Source organism: Condylura cristata, unplaced genomic scaffold, assembly GCF_000260355.1.
Source record: "Condylura cristata isolate star-nosed mole 26May11 unplaced genomic scaffold, ConCri1.0 scaffold00002, whole genome shotgun sequence".
Lineage (NCBI taxonomy): Eukaryota > Metazoa > Chordata > Mammalia > Eulipotyphla > Talpidae > Condylura > Condylura cristata.
In genome coordinates this window covers 54,710,591-54,730,174 of record NW_004567103.1, presented here as the reverse complement: position 1 = coordinate 54,730,174, position 19,584 = coordinate 54,710,591, and the positions used below count along the sequence as shown (strand labels likewise).

The 19,584-nt window shown below is 35.0% G+C and overlaps 1 protein-coding gene across 1 annotated transcript in view; it reads right to left on the bottom strand.

Moving 5' to 3' along the window:
- The window catches only part of BAZ2B (bromodomain adjacent to zinc finger domain, 2B), a 217,253-nt gene that overhangs the window by 20,527 nt on the left and 177,142 nt on the right, over window positions 1–19,584 (bottom strand). The window contains exons 22-28 of the mRNA XM_012727386.1: window positions 18,343–18,483; window positions 15,203–15,457; window positions 14,131–14,345; window positions 13,233–13,307; window positions 11,923–12,166; window positions 7,963–8,025; window positions 6,960–7,104 (exon numbers count right to left, since the gene is read on the bottom strand). Of these exons, the coding sequence (XP_012582840.1) occupies window positions 6,960–7,104; window positions 7,963–8,025; window positions 11,923–12,166; window positions 13,233–13,307; window positions 14,131–14,345; window positions 15,203–15,457; window positions 18,343–18,483 (1,138 nt within the window). The remainder of the gene's footprint in view (window positions 1–6,959; window positions 7,105–7,962; window positions 8,026–11,922; window positions 12,167–13,232; window positions 13,308–14,130; window positions 14,346–15,202; window positions 15,458–18,342; window positions 18,484–19,584) is intronic.

Genomic DNA, 19,584 nt, shown 5'->3' with positions numbered 1-19,584 from the left:
GGCTTTAGATTCTCAGTGCTGTGCTTTAACCCACTGCGCCACCAGCGAGGGCCAAAAGGCATTTATTTTTGAGCTCTGGATCCTCAAAGATCACAGAATCACTTTGAATGCTTTCAGTTGTCACTGGACCCAAAGCTCTCAATTCAAGTGAAACATGCCTCCTTTGATCGTACTTAGGCCAAAACAGGCTAAACCTTCGGCCAAAACAGGCTAAACCTTCAAACAGATATCACTAAACTCTAAATAAAATGCAATAAAGAACATTTGGCATTTAGAATACTGTCTCTCTTCGAGACGACATCACAGGGTTCAAAGGCTTTGTACTTACTTCCAGAGCCCCTTAACTGTCTTCATGCCAAGAGTACTATTACTTCCAACAGATAGCTTGCTAATACTGTGAGACTACTGGAGAGAGAGGCTTATCAATTTTCTGCCTATGATTGCTCTATAATACATCCTTCCATCATATTCCACCTCATTTCTGTAATAGGGATTACTGTTACATTTAAAGACTTGATGCAATAAACATATGAATACAAAATGGAAGAGTAACATGTGTCTCAATATATACTATATATATATAATTAACAATAAATTTGTTTCATTTTCCTTCCATATATGTAATCTATCACACCCAATTGTGGGAAACATCTTAAATCATCCTGACATTCGAAATGAGATTACAGGTAGGAATACTCACAAACTGTCAGTTCTAATTTATTATGAATTTGATTCAACTCTTTAAGTTAAAGGCCTTTGTTCTCTGATCTGGACTCATTTAAAGTTGAGGAAGACCAGGAGTAGCTCAGTCCCTTGGTCCCAACTCCAAGGAATTGCTAACCACACTCTTCACCTCATTATGCTGGGAAGGAGAGGTACTGCAAATGTTTATGGGCTTGCTATAAGTAAGGGACCAAGTATCAATTGTCCAGAAAGCACAAGAGAGTTGTGGCAAACAAATTCCTCTACTGTGACTAGGATTTGGTGTTACAAATGGCTGAAAGACCTGAAGAATCATAATCACAAATGCACTAACCCACCACAAAGGCTTTTGGGACTTTGGTGTGAGCTTGTTTTGTCTTCAGATAGCATAACTAGCATGGCGATACTGGGGTGTTAAGTCCTGTAAAAGAAAGTCCACATTGCAGTTGGACTTATGTATTTATGTACTGTGCCCTCTACTGGTAGCTTCCTTTACTGTTAGCCAGATGTGTTACCAAAACTCAGGTGAATGTGAAGGTTTTGCAACTCTGTTGAATACCTGCTGGAGAGAGTGCATTTTTAAAATGAGGACAGATTCTGGAGAGATGCTGAGTAACACCACTTCACAGTTTAATGACCCTGTTTGACACACACGTTACCAGTATCTATGACTGACTTTTCTGGCACATACTCTGATGGCATTTGTTATCTTTTGGGGCCTGATTTCCTTTAGTCTCTGAAGAGCACACAACTTTCCTGGATATGGAATTATAGTGTCTCTTGTATATGTAGACAATATATATACTATTAATCATTTACTGGGGTTTACAGAAATAATACAATAAAAAAAAATTGGAATTCTTTCACACATGCTACAATTTAACAAGTGTTTCCCAGAATGGTATTATCGGGTGGCTAATCCATGCCCCCTCTTGTCCACAGACCAGATAGAACACTGGAATAACATCCTAAGAAATAGAGATTTATAATAAATAAATAAGGTTTATTTATTTATGCATACAGAACTGGAGTACAGGCCAGAGGTTCAGGGGTGTTGAGAGGATTCCCCAGAGACAGAGTGGGAAGGAGAACAGGCAGATCAACGAAGTACACTGCTGAGGGGAGCAGTGGGCAGATCAGCAGAAGTCTGCCGTGCCATGTGGATCACCTCCAGAGTGGGGATCGAACTCATGCTCAAGTGGCGTTAGCTTCTTAGTGCTGTGCTTTAACCTACTGTGCCATCAGGGAGGGCCTGTACCAACCCTTTTAACAATGACCTCTGATACTGGCCTTTGTACATTTCATATACATATAAAGGTCATCTAAAGAAAGTCAAGGTCTTTGGAATTCCAGAGTTGAAGAAGAGAAACGGATCATGGATCTACTTTGTATGTCAGGATCCTGAGTTTTTATACTATGATGCTCCTCTCTTTTTTTGGTACTTCTCATGATTTTGAGAGGTGTCTTCAAGGCTCTTGCTCCTATTATAGATATTCTCCTGTCTTCCAAATGACATTTGCTAACTATAGCCACATAGCGGTGCACTATGAGTCTGTTTTAAGTCAAACCCATTCTAAAATTTTGTTGACCACTTTAAAAGTGAGAGTTTAACACATGTGCCACCAGGGAGGCTCAATTTTCTACCTTTTCTTTAGATAATAACACAGTACTGAATAATCTTTAGCTACTCCACACAAAGACATTCATTTCAAGCAATCACAATCTTGGATTTGTCACCCTCAAACTACTGTGGAGACTCTCCTGGGCATTCTACTCCCAGATGACACCATGGGAATTATTCCTACTCAGCATTAACCAGCATCCTCATTTACCGTAGTCCTCCATAGGCAGAGTACCACTTTTATCCTGACATCTCAGCTCCCAGTGATCCGCTGACACATTGGGGTACCTGAAACTTTTTCCCACTTCAAGACTGAGTTGAGTCTAAATAATTGTATGCCTGCTGTGTGCTAACCCCAGGGAAGCATAAAGGTCAAGTGGATACTAAATATCTAAACCCTTAGCTTTAGTTAAATAGCCTTTGAGACTTCCTCCTTCCCTCTTCCCTGAGGCCTAGCACATGTCAGACTGGTCACTGAGCTAGTGGAAAATAGGGTGTTTGGTTGACATTAACACTTGTTTGCATGGTCCTCAAGATGTAGTTTTTGACCCTTAATATTCATACTCTTTAGTAATGTTCTCAAGTCCACAGGCTCTTTTATGTACATATTGTAGATAAAAACAACAACAACAACAACACCATCTTTCTACCCCTCCTGGACTAATCTAAAAATATAGAGTAAAATGAAAGTAAATGTCTTTCTTAAGTGTTCTCATTACTTGTCCAGTTGCAACTATTATAGACAAGCCACAACCTGCAGAACCACCATGGGGCCCTGGAGCTCCTGCACGCTTTGTCATTTCTCTGCTCTTGAGCTATCCTCATTAGAAAGCTCTATCATTAACTAGAACCTGTATTTCATTTCTGTTTACCTTACATTGCCCAAAACATGAATTTAATTCAGATTTTGCCTTGGAGGTAATCCACTGATACCTTCTCTATTTCATTATTAATAATGAAATGTTAGAGATAAAAAAAAACTTTTAAATAGATAAATATAAATATATAATATTAATTTTAATTTATTTAGAACAAAACTGCTTTTAGAGAACTTTTAAAAAGTGATGAGGGACACAAGAATGCACATTGTTAATATTACATTAACTTTCATTATCCAATTATTCTTAGCTCATTTCTACTAGTTGATACTCATCTTAATCAGCCTTGCCTCTCACATATAGAACTTGCCAATATTATACATTTATGTGCTCACAATTATATTGTGAGTTCTTCAGGTTAACTGATTCTTTTGTACCCAGTGCACATACAAGATGATACAGTATAAACACATAATAAATCCTTGATTAAAATCATGAAGTTTGCTTTCTACTTTAATTGGATGTAAGATAAAGAAGAGGAATCTATTATTTATTTTATAACTTCCATAGAACTTAGAACAATATAGTAGATGCACATCATCATGAATAAAAACCTTATGAGAAAAATTATTTCTACTATCTCTGTATTCTACAATAAATAAAAATAATAGCATAAAGTACAATTGATATTTATATATCACTTTGTAGCTCTTTCATATTCATTATTGGTCATGATCCTTATAACACTCAAAGAATTTTTACAGAGCCTACTAAAACTCTTTTGTAAAGAGAGAATTCAGAATTCAGATAGGTTAAATGTTAGGGCCTAAATGGAAGTTGAGAAAATAAATTTAATTAATGTTATTTATCTCGGGGCTGAAATAAAAGTCTTTTGTATCCATTCTATAAATCTGATCAGTCTTATAAATCTTATTAAAACTTTTAGTTAACTATTCACTTACAGTACTTTTAGTATGTCTGTGCTATGTAAGGCAGTATGTTTAACACAATGGAGAATAAAACTTGTACATACATACAGTATAACAGAAAGAAATGATATGGCTACAAATGTGCCAAGATAATGGTATAATTGTCTGGTTTTCTACAGGCTCACAAAAAGTAAAAATTAGCTCCAATTAAATAAATCTGGGAAAAATTTATAAAGAGGTAGGATTTAAACTGGTAAAATTTATAACATTGAAGAAAAGAAAGATTAACATTAAAATGAACAGAATTTGGAAAAGCATAGCATGCAAAGACACAGAGGGAAGAATGTAACTAGATTGGTCCTTGTAAATTCATATAGTAGAAAATGTGATGATATTATGAGTTCAGATTTGCATAGGGTCTTGAATTCCTGACTACATGCAGAATTCTTATACTGTCTTTTAAGCAATAAAGAGCTATTTAGGTTTGGAGTAGACACAAGATTGTGGACAGTGGTATAATCCACATACATATGAAAAAGAACTGATTTCAGTAGTGTTGAAAAGATATATCATTTTGAAGGGGAAGCTGATGTCCTAGATAACATCATGTTTACATGCCCAAGTGACTGAGAATGATGTGGTTCTTAATTAAAATGTAGAATATTTAATGGACCTGAGATAGGGTTCAGTTTTTGTTTTCTTTTTTCCCCCAAAGCTTCATAGCTGATTCTTACTATTGTTAAGGCAAAATTACTCAGTTGGGCATTTCTTTGTCTGTGCTTAAGATACTAAGACTCTGTACCTGAATATCAAATGACTCATAACTTTGTCATTTTTTTAATTAAATTTCTATTCTAATACTTTCATTTCAAACAAATTCCTTCTCCTGACTCCTTTGATTCACTATAGAGAATGACGATGTTTCCACTGAGGAAATTAACTCATCAAATTTATCTCTGATTCCATGTTTATGTCATACTCAGCAATTACCATACCCAAGATACCCCAGTAATAGTCACACTTAAGATACCATGTTTTCTCTTTCCACCTGTCTATACCTGAATTTCAGTCCCTTCATTAAAAAAAAAAAAAAAGATTTATTTATTTATACATACAGAACTGGGGTACTGGCCAGAGGTGCTGGGGCGGTGAGATAATTCACCAGGCACAGAACAGGCAGATCGACAAGTACACTGCTGAGGGCAACAGTGGGGGGAAAGGAAGGGTATGCCATGCCATGTGGGTCACCTCTGGGGCAGGGATTGAGCTCATGCTGAAGCTGTTTCTTGCTTCTTAGTGCTGTGCTTTAACCTGCTGCGCCACCAGGGAGGGCCTATTTTTTACCTAGGCTACTGAAATGATCTCACAGAGATGTCTCCACCCCTTGTTATGTCAATTCATGTGGTACTTTGTTCCCAGATCCCTTATTTTATTAGGCTAAATTAGTCTGCCTCAAGAGCTCAGTGGTAAAAATGGGCATGTATGCCTAAAAGTATGCCCCTTAGGCTCTTTGTTTTTATACCTTTTTTTTTCTTAAAAGATTTATTTATTTATGCATATAGAACTGTGGTACAGGTCGAGGTGCAAAAGTGGTGAGAGGATTCACCAGAGACAGAGTTGGAGCAGAACAGGCCGACTGACGAAGTACACTGCTGAGGGGAGCAGCATGTAGGTCAGGAGAGGTCTGCTGCGCCATGTGGATCACCTCTGGGGCAGGGATCAACTCATGTTTAAGTGGCTTTAGCTTCTTAGTCTGTGCTTTAACCTACTATGCCACCAGGGTGGGCTGGTTTTTATACCTTTAATGGCTTTGATCTTACTCTCTGACTGGCAAAGCCCTAACATTTTTTGGAGTTGCCTTTGGCGTAACCTTTAGAAAGTAACTGGACAGAATAGAGATCTAGCTGGAAACAATAGGAGGGCCCAAGAACATCAAGCAGTGCAATTCTGTTTCTATCAAATGTTGAGGTCCTGCACAAGATTTTGATTTTAAAAAGGATGGTTCCACTGTTAATTACCTTATACATTGTTCTAGTATTCTATGTGATTAATCACTCTCTCTTTTCAATGGACAATAAACTTCTACCTGAGATGGATTATAAATCTTTGTAATACTTGCATGTCTACATAAAGATATTGAAAATAAAAAAGGTCTGAAGGAAGTTTTTGCTTCCATGTACTACAAGGCAGTAGCTATATCCTGAAATCTTTAAGAACTAACATAATAACAACATGGTGAAACCTCTTGGGTCCATCAGCATTTAAACACTTGCAATAACCACATGTAGTCTTGAAAAGTTCAATCTAAGATAGCTTGTTGGGGACATACATGCACTAAGTATTATGTTTGTTAAAAATGTACCAAATGGAGCCAGAAAAAGGCAGAATATCAAGGATTATGTGTTAACAAAACTCAGTAAAGAAAAGTTTAAAGGAGCTGATCACAAATTTCAAACATAAACAACATTTCAGGATGAATGGAATTATGCTAATGCTTACAGAGGTACTGACAGAATGGATGCTTATTGCAAAGACTAAGGAGTAAACTGAAACTTGAAACATTTGAAAATGGAAAGGAAACAAAATATAATAGCAGTTATAAAACTAATACAGGTGAAGAACTTTGTCCACTAAATAAAAAAAAAGAATAGGTTGTGTTTAATGTCAGAAAGCAATAGAATGAAAATCAATCGTAAAAAGGGCCTATTTAACAATGAAGGAGCATTAAAAAAATCAAAATTAGTGAGAATCAAGGTTTTACAATGTTTCTCCATTACATAAATTTGATTTTGGGAGCACAAAATATACCAAAATACAGGAGTAACAGGATTTTTAAAAAGCTTTAAAATACATTCTTATGTTACTCTACAGTAAGTAAATAATTCCTACCTTCACCACTCTCCATGCCTTCTACAAAAACTCCCCCACACTGGGGGAGAATCCAGTACCGACGTCTGTAACGATCCTGGCCGAACATCATTGAACGTAAAGAATGAGAAGCATCGAAGAGTTTCTTTCTGTACTGACTCTGTTGCTGTAAAAAATGAAGCACAACATTAAGTTCTGGATGTTAATTGTTTTAAAGATTAATGTATAAGCAACATTAGACTTAAACTTTCAGAAAAGAAAAATTTCATTACTGGGAAAAAAAAAGATAGCAAAGGGGCTGTGATTTACATATCTTACTTCACCTTTGGTAATTTATGAAAGTAGTAATCAGTTTGAGGGTAACTGGAATATTACTGTTACCGAGGATTAAAAGGATAAATTTTCTTTTATTAGGTATCTGATATATAAAGCACAATAACTAAAAAGTGATCAAGTATTTCATTGAGCTACAGCAAACTGGCTTAACTCCATTGATTAGAGCCTACAACAAAGATATAAAATGGGCCATATTTGTATTTGCCTAATTTTATATTCATGCTGTAAACCCAGGCAACATATGACAAATTGGGGGAACACTGTGATCAATGTCACATAACACACGACTATCTTGAACATTTAAAAAAGCCACAAATATACTAATATGAAATAAAACATAAGATACTAAACTTATTACCATAAAATTTGTCTGAACTTTTAAAGTAATTTAATTCCTATATTTATTCATTACTATATAAGTAATTTATTTATTACTATATAAGTAAATTTATTACTATATAAGTAAACGAAGAGCCAAATAATACAGTTTTTTTTTCTTTAAAAGCATTCTAAAAAGACAAAATTTTAACCTTGGCATTATACTTTAAGTCTTAATTGTGGGACTATTTCTAGAGCACCTTTAATTACTAACACACACCTTATTGTATTAAACAACCAGAAAAACTAATCCCAGGAAGATTTTTTAAACACTTCAAAAAAGGACAAATTTTATCTGAAAAATACTTACTTTACTTAGTTTTTCAATTTGTTTTTCTAGTTCTTCAACACTTGCTGCTTGGTCACCTTCATCCTATACATAATAAAACGCAGCATCATTTACCTGCTTTTAAGATTTATTTTTTCAATTAGCAAATATTTTGTGAAAGCCTTTTATATGCAAAATACTAGGATAGATATGTAGAAGCAATTAAGACTCAGTTCTCTCCCTATAAACTAAAAATCTCATATGGTTAATAATCTGGCAAGGAGACACATAAAACAAAATCACCATTCACTAATAGGAAGCTATTAGGGCTTCAAGAGAGGTACAAATTAAGAATCATGGACTTCAAGGAGGGTAGGATAACTTCCAGAGGAAATCTATACCTTTATGGAAGTTGTATTTCAATTCATAGCTGGCGAGTGATAGGTAATTTGTCAATTAGAGGAAAGGGCAGAACATTCCAGAGTTTAATGTATCTTCACTAGAAAACATGAAGTGAGTTGGGAGAGAGGCAAAGATAGGTTAGAGCTAAACTGTCTGGAGTGGTAAATACCCGACAATGGACAATGAAGTGATCCTTTCAGGGAGGCTAAACATCATCAGAACACTGCTTTTTGACAAAAATGGCAATACTAACAAGACGTCCTGGAATAGGGAAAGACTCCCTATCTTGACAGATTGAAGGGTGAGGAGAAGAGGGAATCATCCTTGAGTTAAAGGCTTATGACTTGGTCAAGAGCAATTATCTTCTAATTGAAATGAACACACTGGCCTCAATAAGCAGTTCTTTTCAATCAAACCAGTGGATAAAATTCGGACACTCTACTTGTATGTTAATTAAAAAGACAAACCTATTTTTTGAGAAATAATGTGCCTATCATCACTCAGGTTCATTCAGTAGTCAAAACTTCATTGAATATATTGGTAAGTTGCTGCCTGTTCTTTATTAGAAAGAACAATTTTCAAACCTTTTAAAGAAAATGCTACTTTGATTTCTTATATTCTAAAATATATATATATTTTTTAATCATTAAACTGTTTTTTTACATAATATACCTTTGCTACCATTTTTGCAATGAAACCCTATATTTCACTGCAGTTCGACACTCACAAAAAATACTTTAAAAGATATACATGGTCTAAAAAACATTAATAATTATTTATAAAGAAAAATAATATATCAATTACTAGTTCTCCATGTGTGTGTGGGGGGAGAAGTCAGGTGAAGCAAATATTTCTGTAAATAAATTCTAACACAATTCTAACACTAGAAGTATTGAATTGGCAAAATAGAGGTCATTGGTTACCAATAACTAACTCAACACTTTTGCCAACTCAACACTTCTAGTCCTCATTACACTAGACTCACTGCTCTGACATAATTTATCACTGTTCTTTTTGAAATGTCCAGTTTTCTGTTATTACTGAATATATAGAAAAGAATAAACAATGAAGGCCTGACTGCTGTAATTTGAAATATATGCTTACAAAGTTGGCCTTTGGCTTGTGTCTAGGAATTTGATTTTGGCAGGTTCCCCTACAATAACTGATAAGACTGGTTCAGGGCCCCCCCCCCCCCTGCTGGTTCAGTGATTAGGACGCAGCACTGCAAGCTACCGGCAGCCACTTCAGTGAGAGTTCAATCCCTGCATCAGAGGTGATCCACACGGCACAGCAGACCTCTCCACACCCACCCGCTGCTCCCCTAAGCATTGTTCTTCATTGATCTGCCTGTTCTGTTCCCTACTCTGTCACTGGTGAATCGTCTCACTGCCCCTGCACCTCTGACCTGTACCACAGTTCTGTATGCATAAACATATCTTAAAAAAAAAAAAGACTGATTCATAGGACCAAATAATTACTAACAATCTAGTTTATGCTGACTACCTGCATTTCTTTTGAGAGTATGCAATTTTGGCACATGATATGCAGAGTATGTCTGTGTAACCAGCTCTCAACAAAAATCTTGGGTTCCAAGTTTCCCTAGCATACATTTCATAAATGTTACAATTTATTACTGGAAAAATTAAGTTCACCCTAGGATGAACTTTTCCCAGTTTTTTTCCACTAGTAAAAGATTCTCAGAAGCGGGCTCTCCCTGGTGGTGCAGCGGATTAAACAAAGCACTAAGAAGCTAAAGCCACTTCAGCATGAGTTAGATCCCCACCCCGGAAGTGGCCCATATGGCGCAGCAGACCTCTCCTGACCGGCCCACTGCTCCCCTCAGCAGTATACCTAGTCAGTCAGCCTGTTCTGCTCCCCACTCTGTCTCTGGTGAAGCCTCTCATCACCCCTGCACCTCTGGCCTATAACCCAGTTCTTTATGCATAAACAAATAAATCTTAAAAAAAAAAAAAAGATTCTCAGATGCTTGAACCCAGTTTTCTATACCTCAGCCTGTATGCCTTTTCTGTTTGCTAGTTTTGCTGTCGTAAATTCATAACATGGCATAATTACATGCTGTGTGCTGTGAGTCCTCTTAGTGACTCACTATTTCTGAAGATGATCTTGGAAATTCCAATATATTACAGAAATCCCCTAAAGCTCTGACTATTTCTTCTTCAATAGAAAGCCTTACTGGCTCAACCTAAGTACTGACATTCCTTAGGGTTCCAACCTCAGTTGAGTACTTGATCCACTAAATCAACCTTATTGTGCAAACTTCCACATTTCATGATTTATACTATTGTCTATGTGCTAATAAATCTAATAAATTCCAGATCTATATTTTTAAGAATTCTTCATGTTTCAAAATTTTAAATCCAAATGACTCCTGAACATCCACATAGTCGCCTCAAACTCAGTATATCAAAATAAATCTATAAATCATTTCCTATTTTTAATAATCTGTTCTTTACATCCTCACTTATTTCCTTATCATAGTTAATAACCACAAGCATGCAGTATTCCAAGTCATACAGTTGGGAATCAGATAGGGATAAATCATATCTACCCCTCCATCAACCTACACAGTGCATCTTCAGACATTGCTCATTCCTCTGCCTACATATTTACTGGATCCCTTCCTCTTTTTTCATCAGAATTACCATTGGTTTTGTTTCAGGCCCCTCAAGCTCACCTAAACTACTATAGTATTTCTTAACTAATCCTACCACCACTAATCTTACTCTACTCAGATTTCAGGTTTCAAATTTCTTAAGAGCTGCCATAGTGAGCAACTTAAAAATCAAGTCTGACTATCTGTCATTTCCCTACTTACAACCCATCAACAGCTAGTTCAGAGTTGTGTACGAGACTTGTATGTCCTTTAAAGCATGCTTTTGTATCAGGTGTCCGTGCCCTTGTTCATATTATTTGCCTGCCTGGAACATTTACCATTTTCCTCAGGTTAGCATTCAGCCCAGTCTGTCATCTAAGCCAATGGGTCAAAAAACAACCTGTATGAGAATTTACTCTGCAGAAAGGTTAAATGTCCTTCCTTTGTAACTGCCGATTGGTACAAAAATTGACCTAAATACCAATTTCAAAGCAGTTAATACAACCCTATATATTTTTTTGTTGCAAATCTTCCTGAGTGAGACTTTAAATTGTGATTGACTTTCAGTTCTTTTCTCTGGTCAAGTGTCTAGTATTTTGGCACAAAATACTAAACTGGTATTTGACAAATAACATTAGTTTAACTGTTAGACAACACTTTCAAGGCAAGAAGTATTAAATAAATGTAAGATAGTAAGTGCACGGAATGGAAGAGAATATCTAAAATTAAGACTGTGTAGTTATTTTAAGAATTATTACATGATTAAATAGGAAGAAAACATTAACTTCTTTCCTTAGCTGTGCATATGTGTAAGCATTATTTACCTAAGCATCACAAATTAATGACTATTGTAATATTTATTTTATGGGTGAAGAAACTGAGACAAATATCTGTCAAGAAAATATTGACACCTAAATCTAATGCTGTGCTATTTTTCATGTTAGGCAGTTTAAATTAAGTACTAAAACTAATCTGAATTTGATTACCTCATCTTCACAGATATCAGTCTTCTTTCCTTTCTTGTCTTCTTTATCTTCTTCATCCTCATCATCTTCATCAGCTTGGTCATCACTATCATCGTCCTCATCATCATCATAGTCACTGTCTCCTCCCTTCCGTCTTCGCTTGCGTCCTGGAGTGGGGGTGCCCAGTGGATGCTGTTCTTCTCCAAGGTCAATACCACCTGAAGTGTCTCTTTTGCCTGTTTTCTTAGCATGAATAATTCTGAGTCTTCAAAAATAAAAATATGATGAGATATCAGAAAATGATTCTCATTATACTTTTTTTTTAAAGATTTATTTATTTATTCATATAGAACTGGGGTACAGGCCAGAGATGCGGAGGGTGAGAGGATTCACCAGAGACAGAGTGGGGTGCAGAGCAGGCAGATCGACGAAGTACACTGCTAAGGCAAGCAGCGGGCGGGTCAGGAGAGGTCTGCCACGCCATGTGGTCTCCTCTGGGGGCAGGCGGGAATCGAACTCATGCAGAAGTGGCTTAAGCTCAGTGCAGTGCTTTAACCCGCTGCGCCACCAGGGAGGGCCTCATTATACTTTTTAAAGAGCCTAATATTAGTTTTAAACAAAAATAGCTTATAGCATTTCTCTCATAGTAAGCAATAATTTAATGACAATAAAAATTAGAAATAAGGAATCTGAAGAAATGTGTTTGCAGAAATTATAGGCTATATTAACTTTCAAGAATTCTCCTGTATAGCTCTTTGTAATTAAAACATTTCATTTTAAAAATGAAACTTGGATGAAAAGACTAATTCTAGCAACAACCAAGTAACAATTACTATTCCTATACTATCAGATTGGGTAAATTTCAGTTCAAATTACCACAAAGAAACTATCCTCTTAATAAAAGTTGAATAATTTCAGCATTATCTTTCCTGGCAGGAACATTAAGTTTTAATTTTGAGTATGTTAGATTCTTTGTAAAAGCAAAACTTTAATTAGAAAGTAAGAAAAAAGGTGGTAATTCCAAACAGATTCCACTCGTGACAGAAGTAACCTGATAAAAAATGTAGTTGCTTGACTTCTTTGAAAGAAAAAATAAATTGAATTTCTTTTATATATCAAGCATATGAACTCAATTAATCTTTTATGTTTTTGTCCCTTTATAATTTCTGGCACTGAGTTTTACTAATTTCATGTCTCATCTTAATTAACCTGTACATATTCTAATTAGTAGACAAAATAAAGTTTCAATTCTATCATTGCAATTTTATGTTTTACTGGGGAATTTGCACAAAGGAAAAGTAGTTTATTAATTTTAATAAAACAGGACTTACTTGCGGAGTTTTCCTTCTACGACCCACTTATCTCTCCTCAAGTTTGACATATAGTCAATGTTCTTGTCAATTTCGCTGCAAATGCAAAAATTTATTCAAAGTCATAAACTATCCATTATGTAATATGTTAATTTAGTAAGCAAACATGACATTTGTCAATGAATAATTTAAAAAATGCAAAATATATTAATAAAATGTCCTGGCTAAGAGATGTAAGGAAAACTTAAAAACTTTCACAGTGGTAGAAATGCATGACTAAAATGTTTGGATTGATCCTTTTTCTGAACAGGCAATGGACTAACAGTAACATAGTTATATCTATAAAATACAGAATAGCAAAAACAATCTGAACATGGATTTTGCTCACTGAATTTTGAAACATAAAAGTAGAGGACTTAAACTTTGATTCTTAAATGATAAAGTACTTTTTTAAAGACGTATGAGTAGTCACTAAGCTAATAAGATTAAGGTAGTATTAGCACATCATACAATCAAATGTAGCTGAATAATGGTATGAATAGAAAAGCAGGTCGTCATCTATCCTTAGGAGATATCAAGGAAAGAAAATATGGATTCTTGGAATGCTGCTGGATACTGAGGGCACAGAAAGAAAAGTATTTTTACATTTGATTATAGAGAGAATTAACAGATCTATTAAATAAAATCAGCAATAAAGATGATATACATATGATCCAAATTTTCTTTTCAAAGTACAAAGGAATCTATTGAAATATTAGTAGTAGTCATCCTCATGTGGTAAAATTAAGTATGTAGTTTCAATTTTTTTCTTTGTGATAATCTATATAGCTTCCAAATTTTATATAAACAAATTTTATTTTGTGATCATATAAATTCAATATAGAAAAGAACCAAAAGGAAGATTTGGATATACACTCACCTCACCACACTCTTACTACATGCCAGTTCGTTGATCAGGAAAGCCAGGACTGAGGCTTTCTGTGCTGGAGTGTGAGCCTGAAAAGCTTTGGTCTTCAGACTTTCAGTAAGCTCAGTCTGTCCACAGTGGGCTTCCATAAAAATCTGCAAAATCTCGGAAACATTGTCTCGATTCACACCAACATTTAGCAAATGTTCTCCAAGAGCTGTCTTGGCCTATAAAAGTTTGGGATATTTGTCATCATGATCATAAGCGTTCATAACAAAAACATGAAGACTTTAAAATGCTAGTATTATGTGTGTATCTAATATTACTAACAGGACTTTACTCAAATTTTGATAGAGATAAAAATGGACAACAAAGGAAAAAGAACTATTCAAGTATTTGTATTTTTCTCTTCCTTCTTTAAATCCTTGGCTAAAAGTGAGGCAGGGAGAAGAGTATGTGAACTCAAGGGCAGAAATCATTTATATTGCTTTCTTTGGCTACAGAAACTATCCCAGGCTTTCTAGGCTTTATCTATCAGTAGTGGTTATGGGGAAGTACTATTGTTGTGTCATGCATTTTATTGGTTGGTATAATAAATGAATTTAGCAACTGAGGAAAAATAACATGTGCATCTAGAAGCATTTCTCTCATCAGTGTTATTTAGCACAAAGTTGACTAAAATGTGAATCTTAATTGGAATAAGGGTAAGTTTGAACATACTGAGTACCTACTAAGCAGCATAGAATCTTAACATTCTCTGTAGGTGCCTTGCTTAACCTGGTTATTCAGTGATTCAGAGAGAACATAGTAAATTTTTAGAAGACACACACAAGTTCTAATTGCTTTATGAAGTCTCCTTTGTGGAATATTACATGGGTAATTTGCCTGAAAACAAATTAGTTTTTGAATAAAGGAAGAGGAATAAAAATAACTTGGGAATGATCTACCCCTTAGTTTTATGAGCCCAGACTTCTAAGTTTGTACCAATTTTAACCTAAAGCAAACCAATCTATAAAACTGCTAAAGCATCATATAAATGCATTGAGAGTATATATTAAAAAAATACTTTGCATTTTTTTTTTACCTTGTATCCTGTAATTAGACCTGGATCACATACAGCAGCAGAGAGGAGCCTCACAAGCAAGTCTTGAACTTCACCCATGCTGTCCCCTATATTTAGCAATCCCTCTTGAAGAACACTCAGGTTTGGAACATCAATATTCACATCAAAGCCCAAAACTTTACCAAAGTTTCGTAAGAACTGCACCACCATGAGACAGTCTGAAAATGTACTCCCAGAAAGAACAAGTCCTGGAATACGAGGCAACTCTGGCAAAGGCTAAGTGAAATAAATAAATACATAAATATATTAAAATTAAGTTTTTTTTATTGAGGTTAACATTAGTTCATAACACTGTATGTGTTTCAGCAGTGTATGATCACATATTTTCAGACATAGGCCTACCTATTTTATATTTCCTTCAGTAAAATAAATTCCAGTCTTTCAATCTCTCATACTGATTTCCCTCATAACTATATATTCCACAGAAACATTTCTGCAACCAGCATGGTACTAAACATACTTGAAAGCAAGTAACCATCAGTAAACATTGATTGAACTCAACAGAACTTATATCTCTATAAAAGAGAACATTTAATTTAAATTAACTTACATGTTAATAAAACATGGTTGTATAACTGGAGCACAAATTAGGTAACTTAAGAAATAAAAATTTCAAAATTTCAAAAATTATTCACAGACATACTCAGAGTGGTTCATACACTCTTCTAAAGATGGAGACTGACTTAAAATCCACACATTTTTGGTAGCTCAGAATCTAACTTTCAACTGCAGGAGAAATTGATTAACATCTTTGGCTAATGAATGCAGAATGAAAACAAGAATCTATGACCTAACCAGAACCTGGATATACTGCAATTAACAGTCTTTAGGTTTCCCTGTGTCTAATGAACCACTGAGTTTTGGTATTAAAATTGGAAAGTTAGGACTTCCCTGATAGCCCAGGCGTTAAGTCTCAGTGCTACCACTGCTATGTCTGAGTCTGATCCCCAGCCAGGGAGCTCACCCATATAGTACAGCAGCCCTTTCCTTTCTTGCTGCTGCTCGCCCTAGCAGTGTATTTCAGCAAACCTGTCTGTTCCGCTCTCCCCTCTGTTCCTAGTGAACTCTACCACTCTCCACACCTCTGGCCTATAGCCTAGCATGTCTATGCAACAATAAATAATTTTTTAAAAGATTTATTTATTTATGCATACAGAACTGCGGTACAGGCCAGAGGTGCAGAGGCTGTGAAAGGATTAAAAAGAGACAGAGTGGGGAGCAGAACAGGCTGACTGACAAGTACACTGCTGAGGGGAGCAGTGGGCAGGTCAGGAGGTCTGCCACGCCATGTGGGTCACCTCTGGGGCTGGGTCACCTCTGGGGCTGTGGGTCACCTCTGCCACGCCATGTGGGTCACCTCTGGGGATCAAATGTATGCTGAAGTGGCTTTCACTTCTTAGTGCTGTGCTTTAACCTGCTGCGCCACCAGGAAGGGTCCAACAATAAATAAAATTTAAATAAATAAAGAAAATTAGAAAGTTGCCTTTTGTGCTAATTCTCAAATATGCTCCTATATTAGTATTTATAATGACCAAATTATAATGCCAGTTGTCATGGATTTTTAAAAAATTAAAGGCAATCTTAGTAAACAATTTTTTACCACAAATGCAAATTCAACAATAGAATTTACAATTTTGATTGGGGGGGAAAGTAACTTATAAATATTTTTATTTATCTGACTTGGTACTTGTTTAAAATGTTTCTCCACCCCTGCAGTTAACTAAGCAGAGCTTTTCTGCTAGTACTGTGTGGAAACACAGCTTTGTGGATAATACACTGATCTTTTATGTTCCATTTGAGTCTTCATTTATGGAACCATCAGATATATACATTTCTTTATAGTTGTAAAATTTTGAGTAACAAAAATAGTCAAAATAAGGCTTAAGTGGACATACTTGCTATAGTGCATATGGACTTAGATGAAAATAAAAGGTACACAATAAAACTCAGGAAAACAAACCGCTAACTATGAGCTTATTAAATGTGTTAACTATGCTATATATAGATATTCTGTGTTTAGGAAATTATAAACCTCATGTGACTGAAAGGAGTACATATACTTCCATTATTATTTAAAAGCAATTATGCTAAGTAAATAAGTAGGTCATTAATACAGTTAAATCTCTGCTAGGTTATTAAAAGGTGGCTTTTAGCAAATTAGAGAAGAGTTTACATAAATAAAGAGATAATCATCTGGTATTTGATGAATATGTCATAAGTAAATATGGATGCTACTGATGAGTGTACTATTATCAATGAGATGGTATGTATTACTGATATAATTTTCTAGAAATACCATTTTTACAACTAGATCTCTAATCATAAGTATGTGAATTCATGCTGGTTGCCAAAATAATTTTGCTCTTTCCAAGTTTCTACTTTCATGTATTTTAGCATTACATATCTGTGATGCACAACAGAATGAAGTAATTTGCACTTTAGAATTCACTAGACACATTTCTTAGCTTTTAAGAAAAGCAGTATGAACTCAAGTTTAATAAAGTGGGGCTTAAACTAAGTTGCTGGCTTATAACTTGTGTGATCTTGGGTAACTTTCTTAACCTGTTTGTGTTTCAATTTTCTCATATATAAATGAGGATAAATATCAGCTCAGAGGGTTATCATGAAAAAAAATGTTTAAAGCACTTACTAGCATAGTGTCTGGTAATAGTAAACACACTTAATAAAAGTTACTGAATAAAGAAATGAAGGAAGCTATAGATTATTAACCCTTATTTATTAAAGTATTTATAAATGTGCAAGGAGGAATTACGTCTTTCTGATCTTCCTAAATGCCTGGGAAGAACCAAATGAAACACGAAAATTCTATCTACTGACTTTTATGATTCTTTTTTGTAGACAACTGCCAATATTTCTACTTTAAAAGGCTTGCAGTGTTCTACTTATCTATTAAGAACTGCCATTATCATTGTAGGAATGTTAGAGAGACTTATCGGTGGCCATTTAGGATAGGCAGATTGACACAGACTTGGAAATCCAATAATCTATTTAAAGATGTTCATAATGGCAGCTCTGGCAAAGATGTTAGGTGGGACTAATAAAAATTAAATGTATTAATGAGTAGTTTATAAGTAGTTTACCTTTTGGTCTGCTAAGCACATGTCTTCATTAGGCTTCTTTAGTTCTTTTGCCATTTCTAATTCTAATCTTCGTTGCTCCAATTTACGCTCTTTATTTAGTCTTTTCTCATCACGTTTTTCTTGCTTCAATCGTTCTTTTTCCTTAAAAAAAATCATGTCCACATATTCTCTTTAATAATTATAGATGTTTTAAAATCATTCAGTTAAAATTTAAGTATGCTCAAAGTGTTATTATTTCTGTGTGCAGAAATCTCTATAAAGAAGTTTAGCAACAATGGATTATTTTGCTTTTCCATGCTTTTACCCTTGGAATTTCAAATAATCTATGACTTTGTGTATATGTGTGTGAACACAATGAATATGAGATACAACACACATTATTCTATTATTTAAAATTAATTCAATTGTCTCATATGCTTTAACATAAGAATAAAATAGTAATAACAGTAGGTATACAACATACAAATGGAAAACTAAATATAAAATAAAGGTAAGTGGTATTAATATAACATTGCTGTAGCTCCAGGAAGCAAGGAAGGATTTACAGTAGTTAAGTGGAAACATGTTTGAATTTGCAAAACAGTTCTGCAAAATGAATTTGTTACTGTTGAGATAGCACCTGTGATAAACCAAAACATTATTTACCACTATAAGTGGCATTTAAGAGAATGTAAAATACATTCTGAAGGCAGTTCCAAAAGCACTCAAAAATATTTTGGTAATTGTTTTCCTACTGTAGGGGATGATAATCTGTTAGAAAAAATCAAGACATTTTCTCTTATATATCAGTATCAGTATTATTACTTGTCACACCTCAACTATAATTCTTATTTATTTAGAGGAGAATGGTCAGAAGAATCATCAGGCAACTCTAACCTATCACAGCCAGTAAACTTGAAAAACTGCAATACTAAGTGAAAACACATAAATAATAACAACAAAATGACCGTGGGTTTTTTTTTTTTTTTTGACACAAAAAAAGAGTAATTCACATGGCATATTTCTAGTCAAAAAAGTCACCAAACTTCTCAACACTCCTCATATTAAACAATCCTACATCTTCATTCAATCACTGTTCTTCCCACCCACTACTTATTCTAATTCAGGGTCATAGATGGCTGGTGCCATCCTGGGAGCTCAGAGCATAGGTGTATGTACACATAGTCACTCAAATAGGGACAACAGAGAAACCAGAGAACCTAACATGGACACCTTTGGGATGTGGGACAAAACCAGGGTAAC